This window comes from Schistocerca cancellata, chromosome 1 (genome assembly GCF_023864275.1).
Source record: "Schistocerca cancellata isolate TAMUIC-IGC-003103 chromosome 1, iqSchCanc2.1, whole genome shotgun sequence".
Taxonomy (NCBI): Eukaryota; Metazoa; Arthropoda; class Insecta; order Orthoptera; family Acrididae; genus Schistocerca; species Schistocerca cancellata.
Window position 1 is genome coordinate 1141870608 of NC_064626.1, and position 24177 is coordinate 1141894784.

Sequence of the window (24177 nt, forward strand, 5' to 3'; positions counted from 1 at the left end):
CGTCATCGAACCCATCGTTCTACCATTCCTAGACCGGCAAGGGAACTTGCTGTTCCAACAGGACAATGCACGTCCGCATGTATCCCGTGCCACCCAACGTGCTCTAGAAGGTGTAAGTCAACTACCCTGGCCAGCAAGATCTCCGGATCTGTCTCCCATTGAGCATGTTTGGGACTGGATGAAGCGTCGTCTCACGCGGTCTGCACGTCCAACACGAACGCTGGTCCAACTGAGGCGCCAGGTGGAAATGTCATGGCAAGCCGTTCCACAGGACTACATCCAGCATCTCTACGATCGTCTCCATGGGAGAATAGCAGCCTGCATTGCTGCGAAAGGTGGATATACACTGTACTAGTGCCGACATTGTGCATGCTCTGTTGCCTGTGTCTATGTGCCTGTGGTTCTGTCAGTGTGATCATGTGATGTATCTGACCCCAGGAATGTGTCAATAAAGTTTCCCCTTCCTGGGACAATGAATTCACGGTGTTCTTATTTCAATTTCCAGGAGTGTATTTCAGTGTGGTGTACAGTGGTGAAGGTGGTAAAAGAAGATTAGTGTACGATGTGCAGCTCTCCCCTCACACAAAGCTTCCTCTATACATGACAGCATTTACTACTGTCATTGAAACACATAGATAATAAAATGAACGAGTCGTTTGCAAGCTATTTTTTTTTTTTTTTTTTTGATGGAAAGGAAGTCCATGGGAGTAGTTCATCTAACACATCAAACTGCATCATTTTCCAGTTGCACAAATTTTGGCAAACTTATTGTGCATCTAGAAACAGAATTTGCATTGGGGTTCAATTCTAATTAAAATCAATGAACTTCTATCCCAAAGCAGCACTATGTACATTCACACAGAACAAGAAATATCGAAGTTAACGAGAAGAGCAGATAAAATCAAAAGTTTCCACACAATGTATAGTTATGGATAGTAAAAGATTTTAGTGAAACAAACTACAGTCCTTATGTGTACTTAAACTGTACAGATTACGTGAATTATGAATCTTTTTATCAAAAATCTAACATGCCACAAAATTTCAGTTGGACGATGTAAAAATGTAGTACTAACCACATAATATACACTGTAGTTAACAAGAAATAACTGTTTCAAATGAAATATTACTGCCCAATTTGTGGAAATCACAAATGTAAGTCACAACCACCAATTTAGTACATACATTATGCACAGCTTTGAGAATTATAAAAAATACATGGTATAACATATTTGTGGCCGTACAACTAACTGCACACCTGACAAGCATGCATGTGAAAGTACGCTTGAGGATGTGTAGGGTAAATGGGCACTAGTATCAGGACTGTAGAAGCTGCTTGATGCTTAATCAAATTTGAATTATGCAAGCTTGCGCAAGAATGCGAGTGTGTGAATATTTGAATGTGTGCGCCAAAAATAGGGAGGCTCCAACAAGCATACATCAGTTGTGATACAGTTTTCGTAGAAGTCACATAAAAAAGTCTAAAACATTTCAACTTTGCATTGTTGGAAGATTTTATTCATCTAGAAGTCAGACTTTACTGTGGAATATCAAAACAAATGTGCATCATCATAAAGCAAAAAGGGACACTGTGTACAATTTCCTTCTTGTTAAATATAAAGCAATTTATCCTGCATCAGAAAAAGATGTAATAAAAACAGAAAACAAATTCACCGAGATCAAATTACAGTGGGGGGGATTGGAAAGTAATTATAAATTAGGGGCTGGGGCATATCAGATGTAAAAACAGTGCCACGGTATTTTCACAGTTAGTACATAATTTAGAAGACAAGTGATACAAGTTTTCCAGAATACTGGGAGCCAGTTATAATGGTGCAGTCAGAGTTGAAAATATTCCCTTTTATTTGTTTATACAAAACTTTCATGTGTAGTTTTATTGTACTTATTCTGATTTTATATAGTTTAATGCACAATATTTTGCACCCAAGGAACTTGTCCTTCTTTACAAAGGACTTCATGAACTCTTTAATGTAGTTAGCATCAAATGTAATGTTTCCAGCAACAGACCTTTGTGATGGTAACATGTACAAATTATCCGATGTTATGCCAGCATGAATTCTGCCATATTCCACATCATCACAATCTAGATATTCACAAGGAGCAAGGGTTTGACCCATCATAATCATTAAATAATTATTTAAAACAACAGTTACTTTTATTACTTTATCAATCCGGCCTACTTTCAAATTTCTAGTTGTGTGAAAAATCCTAAGGACTGCTGTAAAATCCCTGAAATGTGCTCAATAATGTGCCCACTGCTTAATGGTAGCTGTAATTTTTATTCTTATGGAGTTCAAGTCACACTGCCTGAATTGTTTTAATGTATCAACCTCCAAAGTAAAAGCATCATCTCCTACAAATACATATGGCACTTTTCATGAACTATTTGCAACTTTAGTTTCTCAAATTTTTAAGGCTTCTCAAAATTCTCTATTCTGAAGAACACCACCACCCAACACTCTACTATCTGTGCCGAAATCTAACACAATAAATCTATAATTTACACCTGCTATGGTAAGTAGGTCCATTCTACGAGTATATTTGTAATTAATATACAATGAGTGACTTACTGAAGAAACTATCTCTGCATGTTTTCTATCAGTGCAGCAAAGTAAGTACAGAAAATTCCATCTTTCTGCAAAGTCATTTGCTATGTTGGGCCAGTCATGCGAACACACAGTCATCCAAGTTCGACATATTTCAGGTTTGAACTGATGCTTGTACGTGCGTGCTTGAGCCATGTGAGGGTGAGAGGGATTTGTGCTTGATTGTATGAAACTCTTGATCATGTGTGCTTTTCAAGTGTGTAGTTACATTTATAGCCACCATAATGCGCACAAATTTTTATGCAACCAACAAATAGAAAAATTATACCAGCAGCCAGTTTAGTCCACATACAACACATTAAAATGACAATATTTGAAGCCAATTTCCCAAAACCACATGATCACACTAGCTCACAAAGGAAAAATTGAATGTTGGCTACATGCATACATAACAAGAGACACAAATGAAAGTACAACCATTTTTCTTACTTAGCCTCTGTATGTACCATATATTCTACATTAATGTGCAGAATTTGTACTCTAAAACTTAAGTTTATCCCACAAAGACAATGAAAAATGAAGACCACATTCAGAGTGTATGTTCCTACTGGAGCCATTCATTCAAAGCAACCACCACCACCACCACCTCCTCCTCCTCCTCCTCCTCCTCCTCCACAATGAACTTCCTATTATTTTTCCTGTTTCTCTATATTGCCTGAGCTTCCATGCTTTTCAATGTATTACCTTCTGTCTTCTTATTCCAGATAGGGCACTATATTCTGTCCTGTGACTCTTTCTTAATTCTCACATAAGAATGTGCATGCTAATTCTAATATTCTCTCTCTTAATAGCCTCATTGGTTAACGGTTGCTGTTCAGATTGTTTTCGGTACTTAATAGCAGATGTCATTCATTATATCTGATTGTGTCCCACACCATAACATTTCAGTTTCTCCATGGCGAAAGTGAATAATATATGCTGTCAAAGTATGGTCACCACTGTAGTGTCTTACATGTATGTATCCACCATCTCAAAATAACATTTTGCCACTCAGAATGCCAGTGATCACATGCATCTGAATATACCCTACCAAACGAGAAAGAAAAACACACAAATACACACACAAATTTCAAGCTTTCGCAACCCAAGGTTGCTTCATCAGGAAAGAGGGAAGGAGAGGGAAAGACGAAAGGATGTGGGTTTTAAGGGAGATGGTAAGGAGTCATTCCAATCCTGGGAGTGGAAAGACTTACTTTAGGGGGAAAAAGGACAGGTATACACTCGCACACACACACATATCCATCCACACATATACAGACACAGGCAGACATATTTAAATGCAAAGAGGTTGGGCAGAGATGTCAGTCGAGGCAGAAGTACAGAGGCAAAGATGTTATTGAATGACAGGTGAGGTACGAGGGGCGGTAACTTGAAATGAGCAGAGATTGAGGCCTGGGGGGGGGGGGGGGGGGGTAATGGGAAGAGAGAATATATTGAAGGGCAAGTTCCCATCTCCGGAGTTCTGATAGGTTGGTGTCAGTGGGAAGTATCCAGATAACCCGGACGGTGTAACACTGTGCCAAGATGTGCTGCCCGTGCACCAAGGCATGTTTAGCCACAGGGTGATCCTCATTACCAACAAACACTGTCTGCCTGTGTCCGTTCATGCGAATGGACAGTCTGTTGCTGGTCATTCCCACACAGAAGGCTTCACAGTGTAGGCATGTCAGTTGGTAAATCACTATTTTCCCATGTGGAATGTTTCCCTCTATTATATTCATATCATGAATATACCCTACGATATTTATGGTATCTGGGGAATGAGAGTCAGTACACTGGCATACATACCACCAACTCATTTTCAAGTGCACAATTGAATGTGGACACACTGTCCTCGTTATGTACTAATGAGCATAATATTGCCACATTGATGTGTGCGCCTGAAAGTAAGCACGAGTTCAAAACAGACTAGTAATGCTTAGATTAAAGATTTGATTAGATTAATGTTTGTTCCATGACTCATGAATGTGACACTTCATAATGATGTGAAACACGCCAGTTTCATGAAAGTTTCTTTACACTTTTAATTGTGTGATTACTAATTCATATCTAAAAATTCGACTGTTGAGTAGAAGGTGTTGAAATTATTTTAATTTGTTTTTAAATGCTGATTGGTTATCTATCAGACTTTCAATGCTATTTGATAAGTGACCAAAGACTTCTGTGTCAGCACAACTCACACCTTTTCCACACCAAAGTGTCATTTAACCCAGAACAGTGAAGATCAGCCTTAGTAAAGTACTCATTTAAACTAACAGCCTGATGGAAATCATATCATTCCTTGAGTAGTTGGAGTACAAGTTCCACTCTACAGTTCAAGACAACCTGCTACCAGATGGTAGCAGCAAGCTGCTTGCACAGAATGCTAGACACTCAGGTCCCATGCATCACATTGTTCAGCTGGATGCTCAACATCATCAAACCACACGGCACATCTGTCTCTGTAAATTTCTTTAATATATTTGCCTTTCTATTTAATTGTATTTACTGTTTTTGTAAGGTGATAGCATATAGAATCATTATCAATCTAATTGAAATAGAACTGCTTAAATGACTGCAGAGTATTTTCAGAGGAGCCTTCTGGACTCTTTGCTGAATAATGTTGAAATTTAACAATGAAAACTCCAAGTTGGAATATCAAGAATATTATGAAAAGGATAGACTGCTACTCACCATAAACACAACATGTTGACTTGCAGACTGGCACAACGAAAAGACTGTTTTACACATTGAGCTTTTGGCGATAGCCTTTGTCAGAAAAGGAAACACACATCCACACCTCACACACACGACTGCTATCTCTGGCCACTAGAGCCAGAATGTAACTGTTGCGTTGAATGAAAGCAGCAATCAGGAGTGAGGCAGAGAGGGATAGTAGGGTATACGTGGGGGCAGAGAAGTGTGCTGTCTGGCAGAGCGTGCAGGACAAGGTTGCCAGGCACATCATCAGGAGCCTGTGGGGGAGGGAGGAAGGGGGGGGGGGACGAGGAACAGAAAAGTAGAAGAGCAGAGAAGGGGAAAAGATCTCAGTGGGCACACTGACAGAGAGCGACGCACAGTGAGGGTGAGGGGATGTGAATTGGGAGGAGGTGATGGGGCAGAGGGGGCAGAAACTGTTGGCAGAGAGTGGACAAACAATAGATTCGTTGTAAGTTAAGGCCAGGATAATTTTAGGTGCAGAGAATGTGTTGTAAGGATAACTCTCACCTGCGTGGTTCCGAAAAGCTGGGGTGGAGGGGAGGACACAGATGGCATGGGTTGTGAAACAACCATCGAAACTGAGCAGGTTATGTTCAGCTGCATTTTGTGCCATAGGCTAGTCAAGTTTGCTCTTGGCCACAGTTTGGCAGTGGCCATTCAGCCTCATGCACTGCTAGTTGGCAATCATACTGACACATAAGGCTGTGCAATAATTGCAGCAGAGCTGGTATACAACATGGCTGCTGTCACAGCTGACCAAGCCTCTGTTGGGGTATGATAAGCCCATGACAGACTGGAATAGGAACTACTGGGTGAGTGGACCAGCCAGGTAATGCACCTGGGTCTTGGGCCTGGGTGTGGCATATGGATGGACTAGGATGTTGTGGAGGTTGGGTGGATGACAGAACACCACTTTAGGGGTAGTGGGAAGGATTTAGGTAAGATGTTCCTCATTTCTCTTGGGGGAGGGGGGAGGATTGAAAATGTGAGTCAGGCAGCAGCAGCAAGCCAAGACACATGTAGCAACAGGGAAGTAACTGAGTTTGTGACTTTTACGAATTCCTAACCAGGAGCAAATTTTATATCATGATCTGTGTGTTTTAATAGTTTAGTCTCTTGAGTTTCTGCATGTTAATTTATTATCTAATAGCCACAGTTCTTGCCTTTTCATTTGCATTGGAAAGTAAACCAATTTTTTGACATATTACACGTTCCTCATCAGGGGCGAATAATTTAGTTTCACCTGAGTGCTTTGGTAGTTAGGTCTTTGAATCTCTGCATATTAATCTAATTTCTTAGACACACTTCCTGTATTTTCGTCATGTCTACAGTAGAGTTTCACAGCACGTGCCAAATAGTCTGTTTATCTGCTAGTTTAGTTTTCCACGGTTTTTAGTATGGACAGAGACTGCGATTGCTGTGTGTGGATGTCAGCCAAGTTGGTAACACTTCGTTCTCAGCTCCAGGCTGTGATGGTCTCGGTTACACAGCTGCATTGGCTGCATTGGATGTGGGGATCCAACAGATGTCCAGCACGTCCGAGTACTCTGATCGTCCTCAATGGCGGCCAGCCCAGTAACTGCTTGCACTGAGGTTGACCCCTCACGAGTGGTTGAATGGGAGGTCGCCCCAGGGTGTAGGAGGCAGTGAAAGATTTCCCAGGCGGCTGCATGTGAGGCCTCCCCGGTTCGTCTGGCACTGAAAGCTTGCTAAAGCAGGATATAAGCTGAGCCGAAATTTTTGCGAAGAACCTAACGGTGTTCCGAAAGGATAGGCTAAACACGGTTGGCGGAGGCATGTTTGTTGCTGTCAGAAGTAGTTGTCGCGAAACTGAAGTAGATACTTTCTGTGAGTTAGTGTGGGCAGAGGTCATTGTTGGCAACCGGAACAAAATGAAATAATAACTGGATCCTTTTACCGACCTCCCAGTTCAGATGATACAGTTTGCTGAAAGGTTCAAAGAAAACTTGAGTTTGATTTAGAAACACGTACCTGAATCATACGGTAATAGTTGGTGGTGACTTTAATGTACCCTCGATATGTTGGCAAAAATACATGTTTAATTCCGGAGGTACGCATAAAATATCATCCGAAATTGCACTAAACGCATTCTCTGAAAATTATCTCAAGCAATTACTTCATGAGCCCACGCGAATAGTAAATGGTAGTGAAAACACACTTGACCTCTTAGCAACAGATAATCCTGAGTTAATAACAAGCACCATAATGGATACAGGGATTAGTGAACACAGGGTTGTCATTGCGGGATTGAATATTGTAACCCCCAAATCCTCCAAAAATAAACTAAAAATATACCTGTTCAAAAAAGCAGATAAAAATTCACTTGACGCCTTCCTGAGAGAGAATCTACACTCCTTCCAAATTAACAATGTAAGTGTAGAAAAGATGTGGCTTGAATTTGAAGAAATAGTATCAGCAACAATTGAGAGATTTATAGCAAATAAATTAATGAACGACAGAGCTGATCATACTTGGTACACAAAATGTGTCAAAACACTGTTGCAAAAACAAACAAACATGCCAAATTTAAACAGATGCAAAATCCCCAAGATTGGCGATCATTTACAGAAGCTCAAAATTTAGCGTGGACTTCAATGCAAGATGCTTATAATAGTTTCCACAACGAAACTTTTTCTTTTTCTGGCAGAAAATTCAAAGAGATTCTGGTCGTATGTGAAGTATGTTAGCAGCAAGAAATAATCAATGCCTTCTCTGCACAACTGAAATGAAGATACTATTGAAGACAGAGCTGCCAAAGCAGAGTTACTAAATGCAGCCTTCCAAAATGTCTTCACAATAGAAGACGAAGTAAATATTCCAGAATTCAAACCAAGAACAGCTGCCAACATGAGTAAAGTAAAAGCAAATATCCTCGGAGTAGTGAATCAACTTAAATCACTTAATAAAAGCAAGTTTTCTGGTCCAGACTGTATCCCAATTAGGTTCCACTGAGAGTATGCTGCTGCATTAGCTCCATACATAACAATCATATACAACCATTCGCTAGATGTAAGATCCGTACCTAAAGACTGGAAAGTTGCACAGGCCACAACAATATTCAAGAAAGATAGTAGGAGTAATCCACTAAATTACAGGCCCATATAATTAACGCCGATATGCAGCTGGACTTTTGAACATACATTGTGTTCAAACATTATAAATTACCTCAAAGAAAATTATCTATCGACACAAGTCAACATGGATTTAGAAAACATCGTTCATGTGGAACACAGCTAGCTCTTGATTCACATGAAGTGTTAAGTGCTATTGACAAGGGATTTCAAATCGATTCCGTATTTCTGGATTTCTGGAAGGCTTTTGACACTGTAACATAATAGCGGCTTGTAGTGAAATTGCGTGCTTATGGAATATCGTCTCAGTTATGTGACTGGATTTGTGATTTCTTGTTAGAGAGGTTACAGTTTGTAGTAACTGATGGAAAGTCATCGAGTAAAACAGATGTGATTTCTGGCGTTGCCAAAGGTAGTGTTATAGGCCCTTTGCTGTTTCTCATCTATATAAACAATTTGAGAGACAATCTGAGCAGCCATCATAGGTTGTTTGCAGATGATGCTGTTGTTTATTGACAAATAAAGTCATCAGAAGAAGAAAACAAATTGCAAAACGATTTAGGTAAGATATCGGAATGGTGCAAAAATTGGCAGTTGACCCTAAATAATGAAAAGTGTGAGGTCATTCACACGAGTGCTAAAAGGAATACGTTAAACTTGAATTACATGATAAATCAGTCAAATTTAAAGGTCGTAAATTCAACTACATACATAGGAATTACAATAGTGAACAACTTAAATTGGAAGGAACACAAAGAAAATGGTGTGGAGGAGGCTAACCAAAGACTGCATTTTATTAGCAGGACACTTAGAAAATGTAACAGATTTACTAATGAGACTGCATCTTTTAGAATACTGCTGCATGGTGTGGGATCCTTACCAGATAGGATTGACGGAGTACATAAAAAAAGTTCAAAGAAGGGCAGCACATTTTGTATTATCGCAAAATATGGGAGAGAGTGTCACTGAAATGATGCAGGATTTGGGCTGGACATCATTAAAACAAAGGCATTTTTTGTTGCGATGGAATCTTTTCACTACATGCCAATCACCAACTTTCTGCTCCAAATGTGAAAATATTTTGTTGACAGCGACCTACATAGGGAAAAACGATCACCACAATAGAATAAGGGAAATCAGAGCTCATATGGAAAGATATAGATGTTCATTCTTTCCGCGCGCTATATGAGATTGGAATAATAGAAAGTTGTGAAGGTGGTTCAATGAACCTCCTGCCAGGCACTTAAATGTTATTTGCAGAGTATCCATTTAGATGTGGATGTACGGCATGGCAAATCTGTTTGTGCACTAGGTCTGGCGGATAGTGTCTGTCTGTAAGGGCCTTTGTGAGATCTTCTGAATACCGGGCAATGGAGTTCTTGTCACTGCAAATACTCTGTTTCCGAGTGACCAGGCATTATGGGAGGCATTTTTTGGGTGGAAGGGATAGCAGCTGTAGAAATACAGGTACTGTTGGACGTTGGTGGATGTAATGTGGACTGAGGGGTGAATGGAGCCATCAGAGAGGTAATGGTCAACATCCAGAGAGGTGGCAGGCTGGGTTGAGGAGGAGATGGTGAAACGAATGGGAGAGAAGGTGTTGTGGTTGTGAAGGAATGAGGATAGGGTGCTTTAACCCTGAGGACAGATTATGGAGATATCATCAATGAACTTGAACCAGACCAGGGGTTTGGGGTTTTGGGAGGCTGGGAAGGTCTCCTCTAGATGGCCCACAAACAGGTTGGCCTATGAGGGTGCCATGTGAGTGCCCACGGCTGTGGTGTGAATTTGTATGTACATTCCCTTCGAAGGAGAAATAGCTGTGTGTTGGGGTGAAGTTAGTAGGATGTCTGAGGAATGAAGTAATGGGTTTGGAGTCTGAAGAATGTTGGAAGAGGTAGTGTTCAATAGCGGTAAGACAATGGGCACGAGGGAGAAATAGCATCAACAATGACATGTAGAGATCCAGGATGTTATCGAGTGGGGCTGATGGAGCGTCAGTGAAGTAAGTCGTTGGTATATCTGACATGAGAGGCTAGGTTATGGGTACCTCGTTGGAGGTGTTGATCAATGAAGGTCAAATTTTTTTTATTTGGGTCACAATAACCAGCTACAATGGGGCATCAAGGCTGCTTTACAACCCAGGCCATCTGAATCCTCATCTCCACTCCCAGCTTTTCTGAACTTTGCAGACGGCATTATCCTTACAACACATTCTCCGCTCCTGAAATTATCCCAGCCTCAACCTATGGTAACTTACTGCTCCCAGACTCTCCACCCACCAGTTACCCCCCCCCCCCCCTCGCCCCTATCACCTCCTCCCAGTTCATGTCCCCTCACCCTCATTGTGCATTGGTCTTTTGTCAGTGCACCCACAGGTCTTTTGCCCTTCTTTGATCTTCTCCTTTTTCGCTTCTCGTCCCCCCCACCCCACCCCACTCTCTCCTGGCCCTTACCCACGGCCTTCCTCCTCATTCCACACCCCACTCCAGACTGCTGCTTTTGTTCAATGCAGCAGTTGCAATTTGGCCAGAGAGCTTTTCTGAGGAAGGCTTTGCCTGAAACCTCAATGTGTGAAGAGTCCTTTCATTGGTTCAGGCTGCAACTCATGTGTCACTTTTACAGGGAGTAGCAATCTATCTTTTTGATAATATTATTCTTGAACTGACAGTTTTTAATGGACAGGGGAACAAGTGCCAGTAGTTCTCACAAGACACACTATAAAGTTAACTATTTGTAGCATGTAAGTGACTCACTTGCAGAAAATAGCATAAAAAATGACATCTCACTTCACATGTTGCAGTCATTCACCATTTCACACCACAAATCTTGTTCCTCGATTTTGTGCACCAAGAGGACATTCAAACACTCTTTACAGTCTCTCTGTTCTACACTACACTCTTCCATTTGAATTTTTTTCTGTCTTTGATTTCACTATTCTTTCCTCGGTTTTCTGAACTTCCTCCTCCGTTTCCAGTTTACAAATATTCAATCTTACACATGTTCAATTCAAATAGAATCCAATATTTCCAAACGTAATATATGGGGCTGAATGGAACAAAGCACTGTCCGGTTCTAATTTATATAGCAACAACCAGTGAAATTTTAACGCACCCACCTGAATGAAAGCCCAAGAAGATTTCATCAGCATCAACCAGTTCTCAGAATAAACAGTCTCTCACAAAATTGCCCTCTGGCATTGAGGTGATGTATTTTACAGCACTAGCAAACTTAGGCATTATAGTGGACATGGTTTGTAGTGCAATTAATTATAGTAACAAGTAATTTATGTTACTTCAAACGAAATGGTAGCCCTAAATACTGGTGGGTACTACGATAAGAGTAACATTTTTCTCTAATTTTTCCTTAACTTCTTCTCAAGAAAATTAAAAACACAATTTAGACGGAAAAATTGATTGGAAAATTGATACATGTTCAAGGGAATCTAGAAAAAATATACAACAGAAGAGATTAAAAGTTCGTATAACTTACCGTACTAGTACCAGCTGTGATAATTAGCTTAGGAGAGGGACACACACAAGCAACAACTTCCCCATTGCTCTGTACCATTGCCTCAGAAACAAACACAGCCTTTTCACTGTCATAATTACCAATGCGTAAACTGTGATCTGCAAAGCCCCAAGCCACATATTTGTTGTAAGCTGGAGGTACCAATACTTTGTTCTGCTCCACTGCTAAAATGTTTTTTTCAGCATGTAAGATTTGTCCAACTGGGCCCTTAAGTTCTGCAACAAGATAAACAGTTTATTAAACATAAAATAATGGTTTCAACTAATTCTTTAGAAGGATGTTGTCAGTTTATGATAAAATGTAAACTGACTCTTTTGTTTAACTCAACAGAAAATACATCCAAACCTAACTTTATTCCAATACTGAATGTGTAATAATTACAAAATATAATAATGTTTATGTTATTGATCACTACTTCAACATAGAGACACTAAGCAGTGTCAGGAGAGCATCTTATCTCCTGAAATATTCTCCATAAGCTTGTAATTCAATTGTTCTTGCAAAATGTGTGAAAGATTACAAATTAACCCTTAACCGGAATTGTGGGTCATATGGACTCGCCGACAACAATAAAAACATCTAACGATGGAAACACATGGAGTTGCAGCTTCACACACCAGTCTAATCTCAGCACATTTTGAGGTGCACCAGGGACCAGGAGCTCACTGCTTGAAATTTACTGGAAGTGGAGGTAAGCGCCATCCCTGGGTCCAATTTGACCCGCAATTCCAGATATAGGATTTATTTAGTCAGTATATACTGACTTATTTTGTTGTGTTTCAGGCACTTTATTGCCACAATGCAGCGGGGCCCCACCGAGAAAGAAATCTGTGAATTATTATTAGATGAAAATTATTTAGACACAGAATCTTTAAGTGATTTTTGACCTTGTTCTGAAGAGAACGTAAGTGGCGATGACATAAGTGGCGATGAAAATGCACAATAATAAATTTCCTCTGATTCAAGTAATTCAGTGTCTGATGATTCAGTAGAGAGAGATAGCTGGCTGTCAAGAAGTGCATATTTTCAAGATAATAATCGATTCAAGTGGTCTACACAACCACCAGCTATGTCCAGAGTCAAAAACCACATCATCATCACTCACCTGCCTGGTCTCATCAGTACAGCTCATGAAAAATGAAACATGTCACCAATTTAATCATGAGAGCTGCTGATTCAGATGAAATGATCGTACATATTTGGACTAACACTAATCAGAAAATAACAGAATATTCAGAAAAGTATAAAACTAATGCTACTTACACTAACCATGTAAGTATTATGGAAACAAAAGCATTATTTGGGTTGTTGCTGTTATCAGGTGTATTCAAATCTGGCCATGAAGATATAGTAAGTTTATGGGCAACTAATGGAACAGGCAGAGATTTATTCAGAATAATGATGTCAGTAAAGCAATTTATGTTCCTGTTATCTGCTTTGAGATTTGATTATGTGAATTCTAGGGAAGAAAGAAGAACTAATGACTGCACTGCTCTCATCTCAGAAATATTTGGAAATTTCATTTAGAATTGTCAAAACAACTATAGCTGCTCAGAATATTTGACAGCTGATGAAATGCTTTGCCCTTTTAGAGGGAAACGTTTTTTTCAGGGTTTACATGAAATCGAAGCCTGATAAATATGACATCAAGATTGCGTGCCTTTGCAACGTTAAAACACACCATTTCTACAATGCTTTTATCTATATGGGCAAAGTACTCACTAATAAAACAAGCCAACTTTCAGCTTGCGGAACATTCATTTGGAACTAACAGGAATATAACTGCTGATAACTGGTTCTCTTCTGTGGAGCTGGTTGACAAACTGATTGAAAATTATTTGACTTACGTTGGAAAGATGCGCAAAAATAAAAGGGAAATACCACCAGAATTTTTAGCCAATAAACAACGGGTTGGATCTATGTATTTGGTTTCATGAAGGATAAAACATTGGCATCTTATGTAAAAAAATAATAATAATAATTCATCAATGCACCATGACAATTCAGTCAATGAAAACAATGGAAAACCTGAGATAATTAAATTTTACAACAGAGCAAATGGTGGTGTTGATACAATAGATCATAAATGCGCCAATTATTCAGTCTGTAGAAGAACTCAACAATGGAAATGTGTAATTTTTGCAGCAATATTGAAAGTTGCAAGTGCAAATGGATTCGTATTATGGAAGGCATCAAATGGTGGGAAACATATGAAATGTAATCATTACATAAAAGAAATCGGGCTAAATTTGATAAGGTTATTTACATAGAAAGAAAGATGGAGTATTATCTTCATTTTCAGTAGATTTGAAGAGTAGGATAGATAATTTTCTAGAGGCAGCTGATGAACCCCAAAATGACCTAGGATTAGAAAATTCACCTTGTAGTCAGAGTGGTTCACGAAAAAGAGGAAGATGATGTTAATGTGGTCCTAGAACTGACTGCAAACAATCACAAAAATGCAACAAATGTTTTAAATTCATCTGTAAACGACATGCAGAAAAAAATGTGTTGTGTACCAAGTGCCATTCTTAGTTCAGGTGCTGATATAGATAACATTTGGACACTTCCATGTTTTGTTTTCTTTATTTTTGTTTCTGACTGATGGCATAAAGAGTCCCTATTTAAATTAAGGGGAAGTATGAGAAACTCCATAGTATATCTAGGTTTTTTAATCTATGCCTTTTTTGTAATCATGTAGCATTCCAAAGTAAGGTACTAAAAATTCTTGTAAAATATGAGACATAGGACTTGAAGTTTAAAAAATAACACTAAACTTGATTTATATTTGAAATAAAACTTATTTTGACACAATCATTATGCATTTACATACGAATTATTTCTTTTATGGGGATTGTGTTGAATTTTTAGTCAAGGGTCCATTTGGACCCACGATTCCAATTATGTTTGTCAAAATATTGATTCCAGTTAAGGGTTGATAAAAACAGTTTGAGAGATTTTTCCTTTAGGGAATTCTGTATAATCTGAAAGAGAAATTTACTTATTACCTTACTCAGTCTTGTTAAACTTTACATTTATTTGTTTGTTGCTTATTTGCAGGCATATATAGTAGTTATTGTCTAACAAATTACCCCTTCACTGATGGTTATTTGGTTCTGAGATCTTCCTCTCCAGGATATTTAAGAATCATCTGTATATAGGAAAAATCCTTTTTAATTCATTCTCTAATACCAGATGCAAAGTCTGAATGCAAAATTTTGACAATCCATGTTTCAGTAGTTAAGTACAATGAAAACTTCAACAATACCACCTCGTAAAGCAATATCTTTGAAAACAGGGTGAGAATCATACAATGAAACGTATTTTGGATATCAAATGGGGCTAACAGCACACTGTCCTTCATAAATTGCTGTTGCTGACATTAGTGAATTAACATATCTTAAAGAGCCAGCATCCAGTGAGATTTGTATGACTGTTGGTTGCTGGTACTGCAGCACCACCTCTTGTTCTTAGAGTAAACTAACTCTCAGATTTTTGTCAATACAAAGAAAGATCATGTTTTACCTAACAAAAAATGAATAAAACTGTACTAGGTAGGCTACACCAAAATTATTGCATAGTAATTCCTACCTTTGATGGGTTGTAGTGAAGGTCGAAGATTATCCAGGTTATGAAAGAATAACCTATCTCCTGTAGTAAAACTCAGCCCTGGTGTTATTGGGCCTGGATCTATCACTGATGTACGATGACTTATTTTTTTAGCTGGGTGAGGCTTCTTGAAAAGCTGTTTTGGAATCTGACCAAAGTTGTTGATGAAACCAATAGTTGCATTCTTCTTCAGAGGATCATCAATACTGAAAAAAATTGAAATAATATATTCAGTTAATGTGACTTCAAAAGTGTAGCACCTGAATAGGCTCTGCTAATAAATTAATATATTTTTCAAACACATTGACTTTTATCAGTGTCTGACCATCTACTTTATCAAAACTCCATATGAGAGTAAAAAAGAATATTTTTTGAAATTATGTGATTTAGGTCACATAGCCATGACTTTTTTTTTTACACCGCAAATCTTTGAGAGTTAAAGAAATACTTTATGGTTCATAAATCCACTGTGCTGACACTTTTTTAATCTTTTTTTTTTTCAATTTAACAAAAAAAGTAGGCTAGGTGTGGTGGGAAATGAAAGCAACAGTAGGTTGCTCCGACCTGGGAAAAATGAAAGTGGAAACCAATTCAACCATGTTTTGCTAAATATTTGCATATTCTAAAGTAGCAATCAGATAACGAAGTCTTCAGATGAAAGAAAAACGTGAAAAGTCACTCCAAAACTGAGGATTCCTCACAAAATTTGATTGGATTTTAAAAAAAACTCCATGATCAGATTGTGATGAGGCTCAGTAATATCTTTACCAGACAGAGGAACAATACAACAGAGAAATAGCAGTGGAAAATGAGTCAGAGCATTGTGATATCTGTCTCCCTCATAGGTGAATTTGAGTTCATAATAACTCTTCCAATGAATCCTACTTTACTGGCAGAGATATATGATTAAATGAACAACAATAAGGAAAGAATAGATTTCTACTGAACTCATAGAGGAGGTGCTGAGTCGCAGACAGACACAATGAAAAAGAATGCTGGAAATATTCAGCTTCAGAACAAATTCCTTCTTCAGAAGTGGAAAACACACACACACACACACACACACACACACACACACACACACACACACACACAACTCGCGCACACTTGCCCACTGTCATATCTGGGGCTGAAATCCGGACTGCAGCTGCATCTGACATGAGCAGCAGTGTAGCTGGGCTAAGTGATGCGTGACCAACTGTTATATTTGATGTTGCTAAGGGCCATAACATCTAAATATTTACATGATACTGGACAGTTTTGCTTGTGAGAGGGCAAAATAAGCACTATCCCTCCTTGAAAGTGACACACTTGGCAATTGGGGGGGGGGGGGGGGGGAGAAGAGAGGGGGGGAGGGGGAGGGAGAGGGAGAGAGGGAGAGAGGGAGAGAGAGAGAGAGAGAGACTGCTTTTTGAAAATTTGGTAGATGAAATTTTGCTTTCAGAATGTGAATGTGAATGGTTCATATCTGTCTATGTTTGATTTGTTTCCATATTTCGGTCGCTTCGTCATTAATGTTATTCCTTACTTTTAGTTCGCAAACCTGTTCTGAATGCTTTCAGAGGCTGTAATTACACCATGGGAGACCCATATCATCCTTCACTAATACACAAGGAACATGATTATTGTTAATGCCTGATAAGACATTTGAGCTCGGTCCATGCATATTCCACATTGATAACCTCACAACTAAAAGTTTTCTGCTGGTTCCACATGCGATTTTTCTCATATTTACTAAATAAATGTGTTTCCCTGCCTTCTTAAAATTTCTTCCAAACCAAGTAACCTGCTTGTGACAATATTAGGTAAAGGATAGACTGCTACTCGCCATATAATGGAAATACTGAATTGCAGATACACACAACAAAAACACTTTCAAACAAGTAAACTTTCAACCAAAACAGCCTTCATTGGACACACACACACACACACACACACACACACACACACACACACACACACACACACATGACCACAGTCTCTGGGTGCTGAGGCCAGACTGCGAGCAGCAGTGCATGATGGGAGAAGCAGTCTGGGCGATGGGGGTAAGGAGGAGGCTGGGGCAGGGAGGGAAAGGGATAGCAGGGTAGCGGTGGGGGGTGGTAAAGTGCTACTTTTGGGAGCATACAGGGACGAGGTGGAGAAATGGTAGGGCAGGTAGGTGTAGTATGGAGGTTAGACAGAAGGCGGAGGTGGGGTGGGCGGTGGCAATAAAAGGAGAGAAGTAGAAAGATTGTGGGTGCTTTGGTGGTGTAGATTGCTGTGTAATGCTGGAGTGGGAACAGGGAAGGGGGGAGGTGGTTGCAGGACAATGACTTATGAAGGTTGAAGCCAGGAGGGTTATGGGAACATAGGATATACTTGCAGGGAAGTTCCCACCTGCACAGTTCAGAAAAGTTGATGTCAGTAGGAAGGATAGAGATGGTATAGGCTCTGAAGCAGTCATTAAAATGAGGAATGTTGAGTTGGGCAATGTGCTCAGCAACTGGGTGCTCCAGTTTTTTCTTGGCCACTGTTTGTCTGTGGTGGGATGAGTGATGCTTGTGACCAGACTGGAACAGATGGTGGGGGGAGGATGTGTGGGACAGATCCTGAATCTAGGTATATTACAGGGATATGAGCCCTGAGGCAAGAGTTGGGAGCAGGAGTTGTGTAGTGATGGACAAGGATATTGTGTGCGTTTGGTGTCAGCCAAATACCACTGTGATTGCATGGGAAGGATAGGGGGTAGGACATTCCTCATTTCTGAGCATGATGAGAGGTAGTCAAAACCCCTGGCAGAAAATGCGACCCAGTTGCTCCAGGTCTGGATAGCACTGGATCATGAGGAGAACGCTCCTCTGTTGCCAGACGGTGGGAGTTTGAGAGGTGGGGGGTGACTGGAGAGATAAGGTAAGGATAGTAATTATGGTCAGTGATGGCCTTTGTATGTTTTGAGAGGGCTCGCTCATCAATAACGATGTGATGACCACGGTTGACTAGGCTGAAGAGAAGGAACTGTTTGGGATGGAATGGATGGCAGCTGTCAGAGCGGAGGTATTGCTAGAGGTTGGTAGGTTTGATATGGACAGAGGTACTGATGTAGCCATCTTTGGTGAAGTCGAGGTCAACATTGAAGAATGTGGCTTGTTGGGTTGAGGAGGACCAGGTGAAGAAAATGGAGGAGAAGTTGTTGAGATTCTGGAGGAATGTGAGGACGTCCTCACACTTGATTCAGATTACAAAGATGTTGTAGATGCCTAATCAGAGGCAGGGCTACCTGTGAAATCATTCATGTGATTTACAAGCTAAGCTGCAACCACTGTGCAGCATTCTATGACATGACAACCAACAAGCTGTCTGTCTGCTTGAACAGCCACCAACAAACTGTGGCCAAAAAACAGCAAAAAACATTGCTGAGCATGCTGCCCAAAAAAATGTTCCTCATTTTAATGACTGCTTCACAGCCAGTGACATCTGGATCCTTCCTACCAACAATAGCTTTTCTGAACTGCGCAGGCTGGAGCTGTCCCTGCAGTATATCATACTTTCCTGTGACACTCCTGGCCTACACTGACATTAGTCATTTCCTCAACCCATCTATCCTCTTCCCTTTTGTTCCCACTCCAGCACTACATAGTGTCCCCCCACCACCCTCATCTAAAGCATCATTTTACTGTTCCCCATCCCTCTCCTGCTACCCCCTCCCCACCCCAGCCTCCTCCTTACTTCCACCACCCAGATTGCTTCTCCTGTCATGCGATGCTGCTAGCAGTCTGGGCTCGACAGCCATAGACTGGTCATGCGTGTTAGTTGTGCACACAAATGCGGGCATGTGTTATTTAATTCCATTGAAGGCTTTTTTGGCTGAACACTTACTTGTTTGACAGTCTTTTTGTTGTGCCTGTCTGCAATGCAACATCTCTGCTATTTGTTGAGTAGAAACTATCCTTTTCATAATATCATTGCTATTCTGTCCTGGGTTTTCCACTGTTTGAGCAACCTAATTGTCATATATTTCTTCTTCTTTAACTGAGGCAAAGTGGCTTAATTCTCAAAAAGTCCAGGATATCATAATACTATTTGGGCTCTGTAACTGCTTGAGATAAAATGCACAAATCAGCTAATCTGATGCCAGTATTAAAGGCACGGATATCCCAATCAGTAGATGTCAATTTTAAATTGCCTCTTATTATCATGGCACGACTGACAAAAATTACACATCTACTGCTCGCCTGTTTCTCTTTGCTGCATTTATTCACTTAATCATTCAACAAAAGTGGCCAATAACAGTAACCATTTACAATTTCAGATCTTTCACTTTCACCCAGATTACTTCACATTCTGAGAAATTAACTATTTCACTAGACTTGATACAGGTTTTGTCAACAGTAAATGTGTCACCTGCATTGGCACCAAAAATATGTTTCTGACAATAGCAGTCAGGATTTAAGTTTTTACAGTCAATTATATATTTTTAGTGAGATTTTCATTCCCAGTGCTAGACAACAACTACTACTACTGTTAATCATTGACAATAATTATGAGATCTTATTCTGCATGCTCTGACAAAAAATGGTTCAAATGGCTCTGAGCACTATGGGACTTAACATCTGTGGTCATCAGTCCCCTAGAACTTAGAACTACTTAAACCTAACTAACCTAAGGACATCACACACATCCATGCCCGAGGCAGGATTCGAACCTGCGACCGTAGCAGTCCCGCGGTTCCGGACTGAGCGCCTAGAACCGCTAGACCACCGCGGCCAGCACATGCTCTGACAGTTGACTAATATTTAATTTAAATTCTTTGTATGACCTAATAAGACATACTTTCCTCTCTGCAACACATAATCTACAAGGTCAATATTTAGTAGCTCTACAATAATTGAAATCTAACCAAAACCACATGTGCACACCATCCATACTTTGCAACTCAGCTGCTGCTTTGTGTGTGCAGCCACTCCCATCTCAAATCAGAGAAGCACCACAGTCCTCAGCCTTATTGTGCAGATCATTCTATCAGAATGGAGTTAAATAAAAATAACTTGCAATGATCAGGATATCACAGCAGCATACCATGTCAAGTTCTGGTGCCTGAATCTTGATAAAATTTAAACTGGTTTGTACACATAGACTACTTAGCAAATAAACTGAATATCTTGGCATTTTCAGTGTGTATTTTGTCAACTGACACAGACACCGGAAAGACAATCTATAATTTCTACTTCAAGTCAGTTATTTGTTATGGTATAATCCTCTGGGCAAACACAGAACATGCCATGACGCTCCTAGTATTACAAAAGAAAATAATTAGGACCATCTATGTTGCGAAATAATGGGTACCCTGTCAACCACTGTTAAAAACTTTAAGAACACTATCCGTTACCTTCCTTTACATACGTAAGGTCTGGATATGTGCTTAAAAATTTACAATAAAATAAATGGCAGTAATACATTTAACACTGAGCTTGGTTCACTGAAAAGACTGCTCTTTACTCTTCTGATGGAAGAGTGTTGTTATTCTGTTGAATAATCCCTTAAGGTTAATAAGGACAGTTTATTTTTTTGTGTACTGAAAACTGAAAAAAATATAAGATCCAAAATAGAAATAATCAGAATGATACAAAATTATTACAAAATTCCTGAGAAAACAGGATTACGTGTTAATGAAGAAAAGACAGAATATCTGGTCATATGTAAGAAAATCTGACATAATGTACATTTGGCTGCTTATGGATTCACTTTCAGGATAGTTGACTCTGCTACACAGGGAGCCTTTTTAGTAACAACAATACAATGGATACAGAAACAGATACCCCTCTAGCAACAGCAAACAAAACACTTTTTAGTTTTAGTAAAATCTTAAAGAAAAGAGCACTTACTACTAACTTCAGGTGCCCTTACACCTGTTGTAACAGTAAAATTACACAGATCTGAAAAATCAATACTTAAAAAGAAAGAAGAAGGAGAAGAACTGTTAATACTTAACAGAGCTGTACAAATGCCATAATACTGTCAAACTGCTAAAGAAGAGAAGGTTGAATTGAGCAGGCCTACAGAAAGAATTACAGAGAACAAACTAGCTAGAAGAGCCTTTTGCACAACAGTAGATGAAATGAAGTAGAACACCAAGAATTAGCTGGTGAGATAATATCTACATCTATATCTGTATTCTGCAAACCACTGTGAAGTGCACTGCACAAGGTTATGTCCAATTGTACCAGTTACTAGGGTTTCTTCTCCTTCCATTCATGTATAGTGTGCTGGAAGAACGATTGTTTGAATGCCTCTGTGCATGCTGCAATTTTACATTCCTAGAGTCATTGTTTAAAGGCAGTTCTTGAAACTTTGTAAGCAAGCTCTCTCAGGGTAGTTTACGTCCATCTTCAACAGTCTTCCAGTTCAGTTTCTTCAACATCTCAGTGAAACTCTCCTATGAGCCAAACAAACATGTGACCATTCGTGCTGCCACACTCTGCATAACCATTCATGATGCCACACTCTGCACACATTCAATATCCACTGTTAGTCCTATTTGGTACAGAACCCACATATTTGAGCAGTATTCTACAATGGATTGCACAAGTGATTTGTAAGCAATCTCATTTGTAGACTAATTGCATTTCCCCAGCATTCTACCAATAAACCCATCTACCACTTGCTTTAGCCACAACTGAGCCTATGTGATCATTCTGCTTCATATCCTTGCAAAGTGTTACACCAAGGTGTTTGTTTGAGTTGGTTGACTAGGGGGAGGGACTCAAACAGCGAGGTCATCAGTTCCATTAGATTAGGGAAGGATGAGGAGGAAGTTGGCCACGCCTTTTCAAAGGAACCATTCCAGCATTTGCCTGAAGCAATTTAGGTAAATCATGGAAAACCTGAATTAGGAAAGCTGGACGCGAGTTTGAACCATTGTTCTCAATAATGCAACTCCAGTGTGCTAATTACTGTGCCACCTCACTCAGCGTTTGAGTTGGCCAATGCAAACTGTGACTCACTGATGTTATAGTCGTAGAATACTATTTTTCGTTTTGCGAAGTGCACACTTTTATATTTTGGAGCATTTAAAGGAAGCTGCCTACCTCTGCCCCACTTTGAAATCTTATCACAATATGACTAAATATTTAGGTAGCTTCTTTCAGATGGTACTATATTGTAACTGCATCATCTGCAAAAAGTCTAAGGTTACAACTAATATTGCCCACAACAGCATTAATATACAACATTAACAACAACAACAACAACAACAACAACAACAACACACTTCCCTGGGGCATGCGCAAAGTTACTTCTACATCTGATGACTCTCCATCCAAGATAATATACTGCATTCTCATCGCCAAATTAATCCTCAATCAAGTCACCAATTTGGCTTAATATGCCATATGACTGTGCTTTTGACAGTAAGTGTAGATGTGGTATTGAGTCAAATGCTTTTCAGAAATCAAGAAATACTGTGTCTACCTAACTGACTTGATGCAATGGTTTCAATATGTCATGTAAGGACAGTGTGAGATAGGTTTTGCATGATCGATGTTTTCGAAATCCTTGCTGTCTGGCATGGAGGAGGTCATTCTAGTTGAGATACGTCATTATGTTTGAGCTCACAATATGTTCTAAGATTCTGTAAAAAATCAATGTCGAGGATATTAGTGACAGTGTCCAACTACTGGTCACAGTTTTTCGTGCGAGTGATTTATGATAGATCACATTTAGAAAAGTGACTAACTCATTCACAAATTCAGTAGAGAATCTGATTGGGATTCTATTGGGCCCTACAGCTATGTTCAATTTTAATGATTTCAGCTGTTTCTTAACACCACTGACACTAACACTTACTTCACTCATCTTTTCAGTGGTATGAGGATTAAATTGATGCAATTCTCGGGTATGATGCAGCAAGGATGAATATCAACAGGAAATGGACAAACAGTGCACTTGACAAAAAGAAATGGAAAAGGCTTGTAGAGCAAGCATGTGGTTGATGAGGCTCTTACCACTTATAAAGTAAAGAAAGAAAGAAAGAAAGAAAGTGCACTGAAATCTATAGCAGGTATTTGAATCTTAATGTGGACACGGGAGTCATTGTTTGAATGGTTGTGTGTGTAAATGTATGTACTATTGCTAGAGAAAGAACCAGTAGTCCAAATCTAGTGTGAATATTGCTTTCTGTTATGTGTTCCTGTGCTCCACACAGTGATTCACTGTAGGCAAGATGTCATCTTTCCTCTATTTTAAATATTTCTCCAGCCAGGAATTTCCATTATTATAGGAAGGTACACATCTCAGAAACGTATGTAAAATAGTGTAAACTTTTGGATTTCTCCTAAAAAATTTTCTTATTGTAAAATTTAACATGTCTCTTATACATCAAATTATTTGAAAATTGTATGGAACGAGATGAATAAGTCACATTTCACCCTTTAAAATGAGACAGGTAACATATGCTTCCTTCGACATACATCTCACGAAATGACCATGACAGGAAAATCTGTGGAAATGGAACTCACATGTAGGTTTACTGACAGTCAACCTTCCCATACTCTACTTGTGAGTGGTGCAGAAAAGAGGGATGTGGAGAGGGGAGTGTGTGAATACTGTAACAACAGAAGTTCCCTCCACCATCCCACATAATG

The 24177-nt window shown here is 39.5% G+C and overlaps 1 protein-coding gene across 1 annotated transcript in view; it reads right to left on the bottom strand.

Annotated features, from left to right (window-relative positions):
- The window catches only part of LOC126092919 (WD repeat and FYVE domain-containing protein 3), a 327125-nt gene that overhangs the window by 49880 nt on the left and 253068 nt on the right, over nt 1–24177 (bottom strand). Inside the window, exons 48-49 of the mRNA XM_049908653.1 lie at nt 15539–15762; nt 11909–12162 (exon numbers count right to left, since the gene is read on the bottom strand). Coding sequence (XP_049764610.1) covers nt 11909–12162; nt 15539–15762 — 478 coding nt within the window. The remainder of the gene's footprint in view (nt 1–11908; nt 12163–15538; nt 15763–24177) is intronic.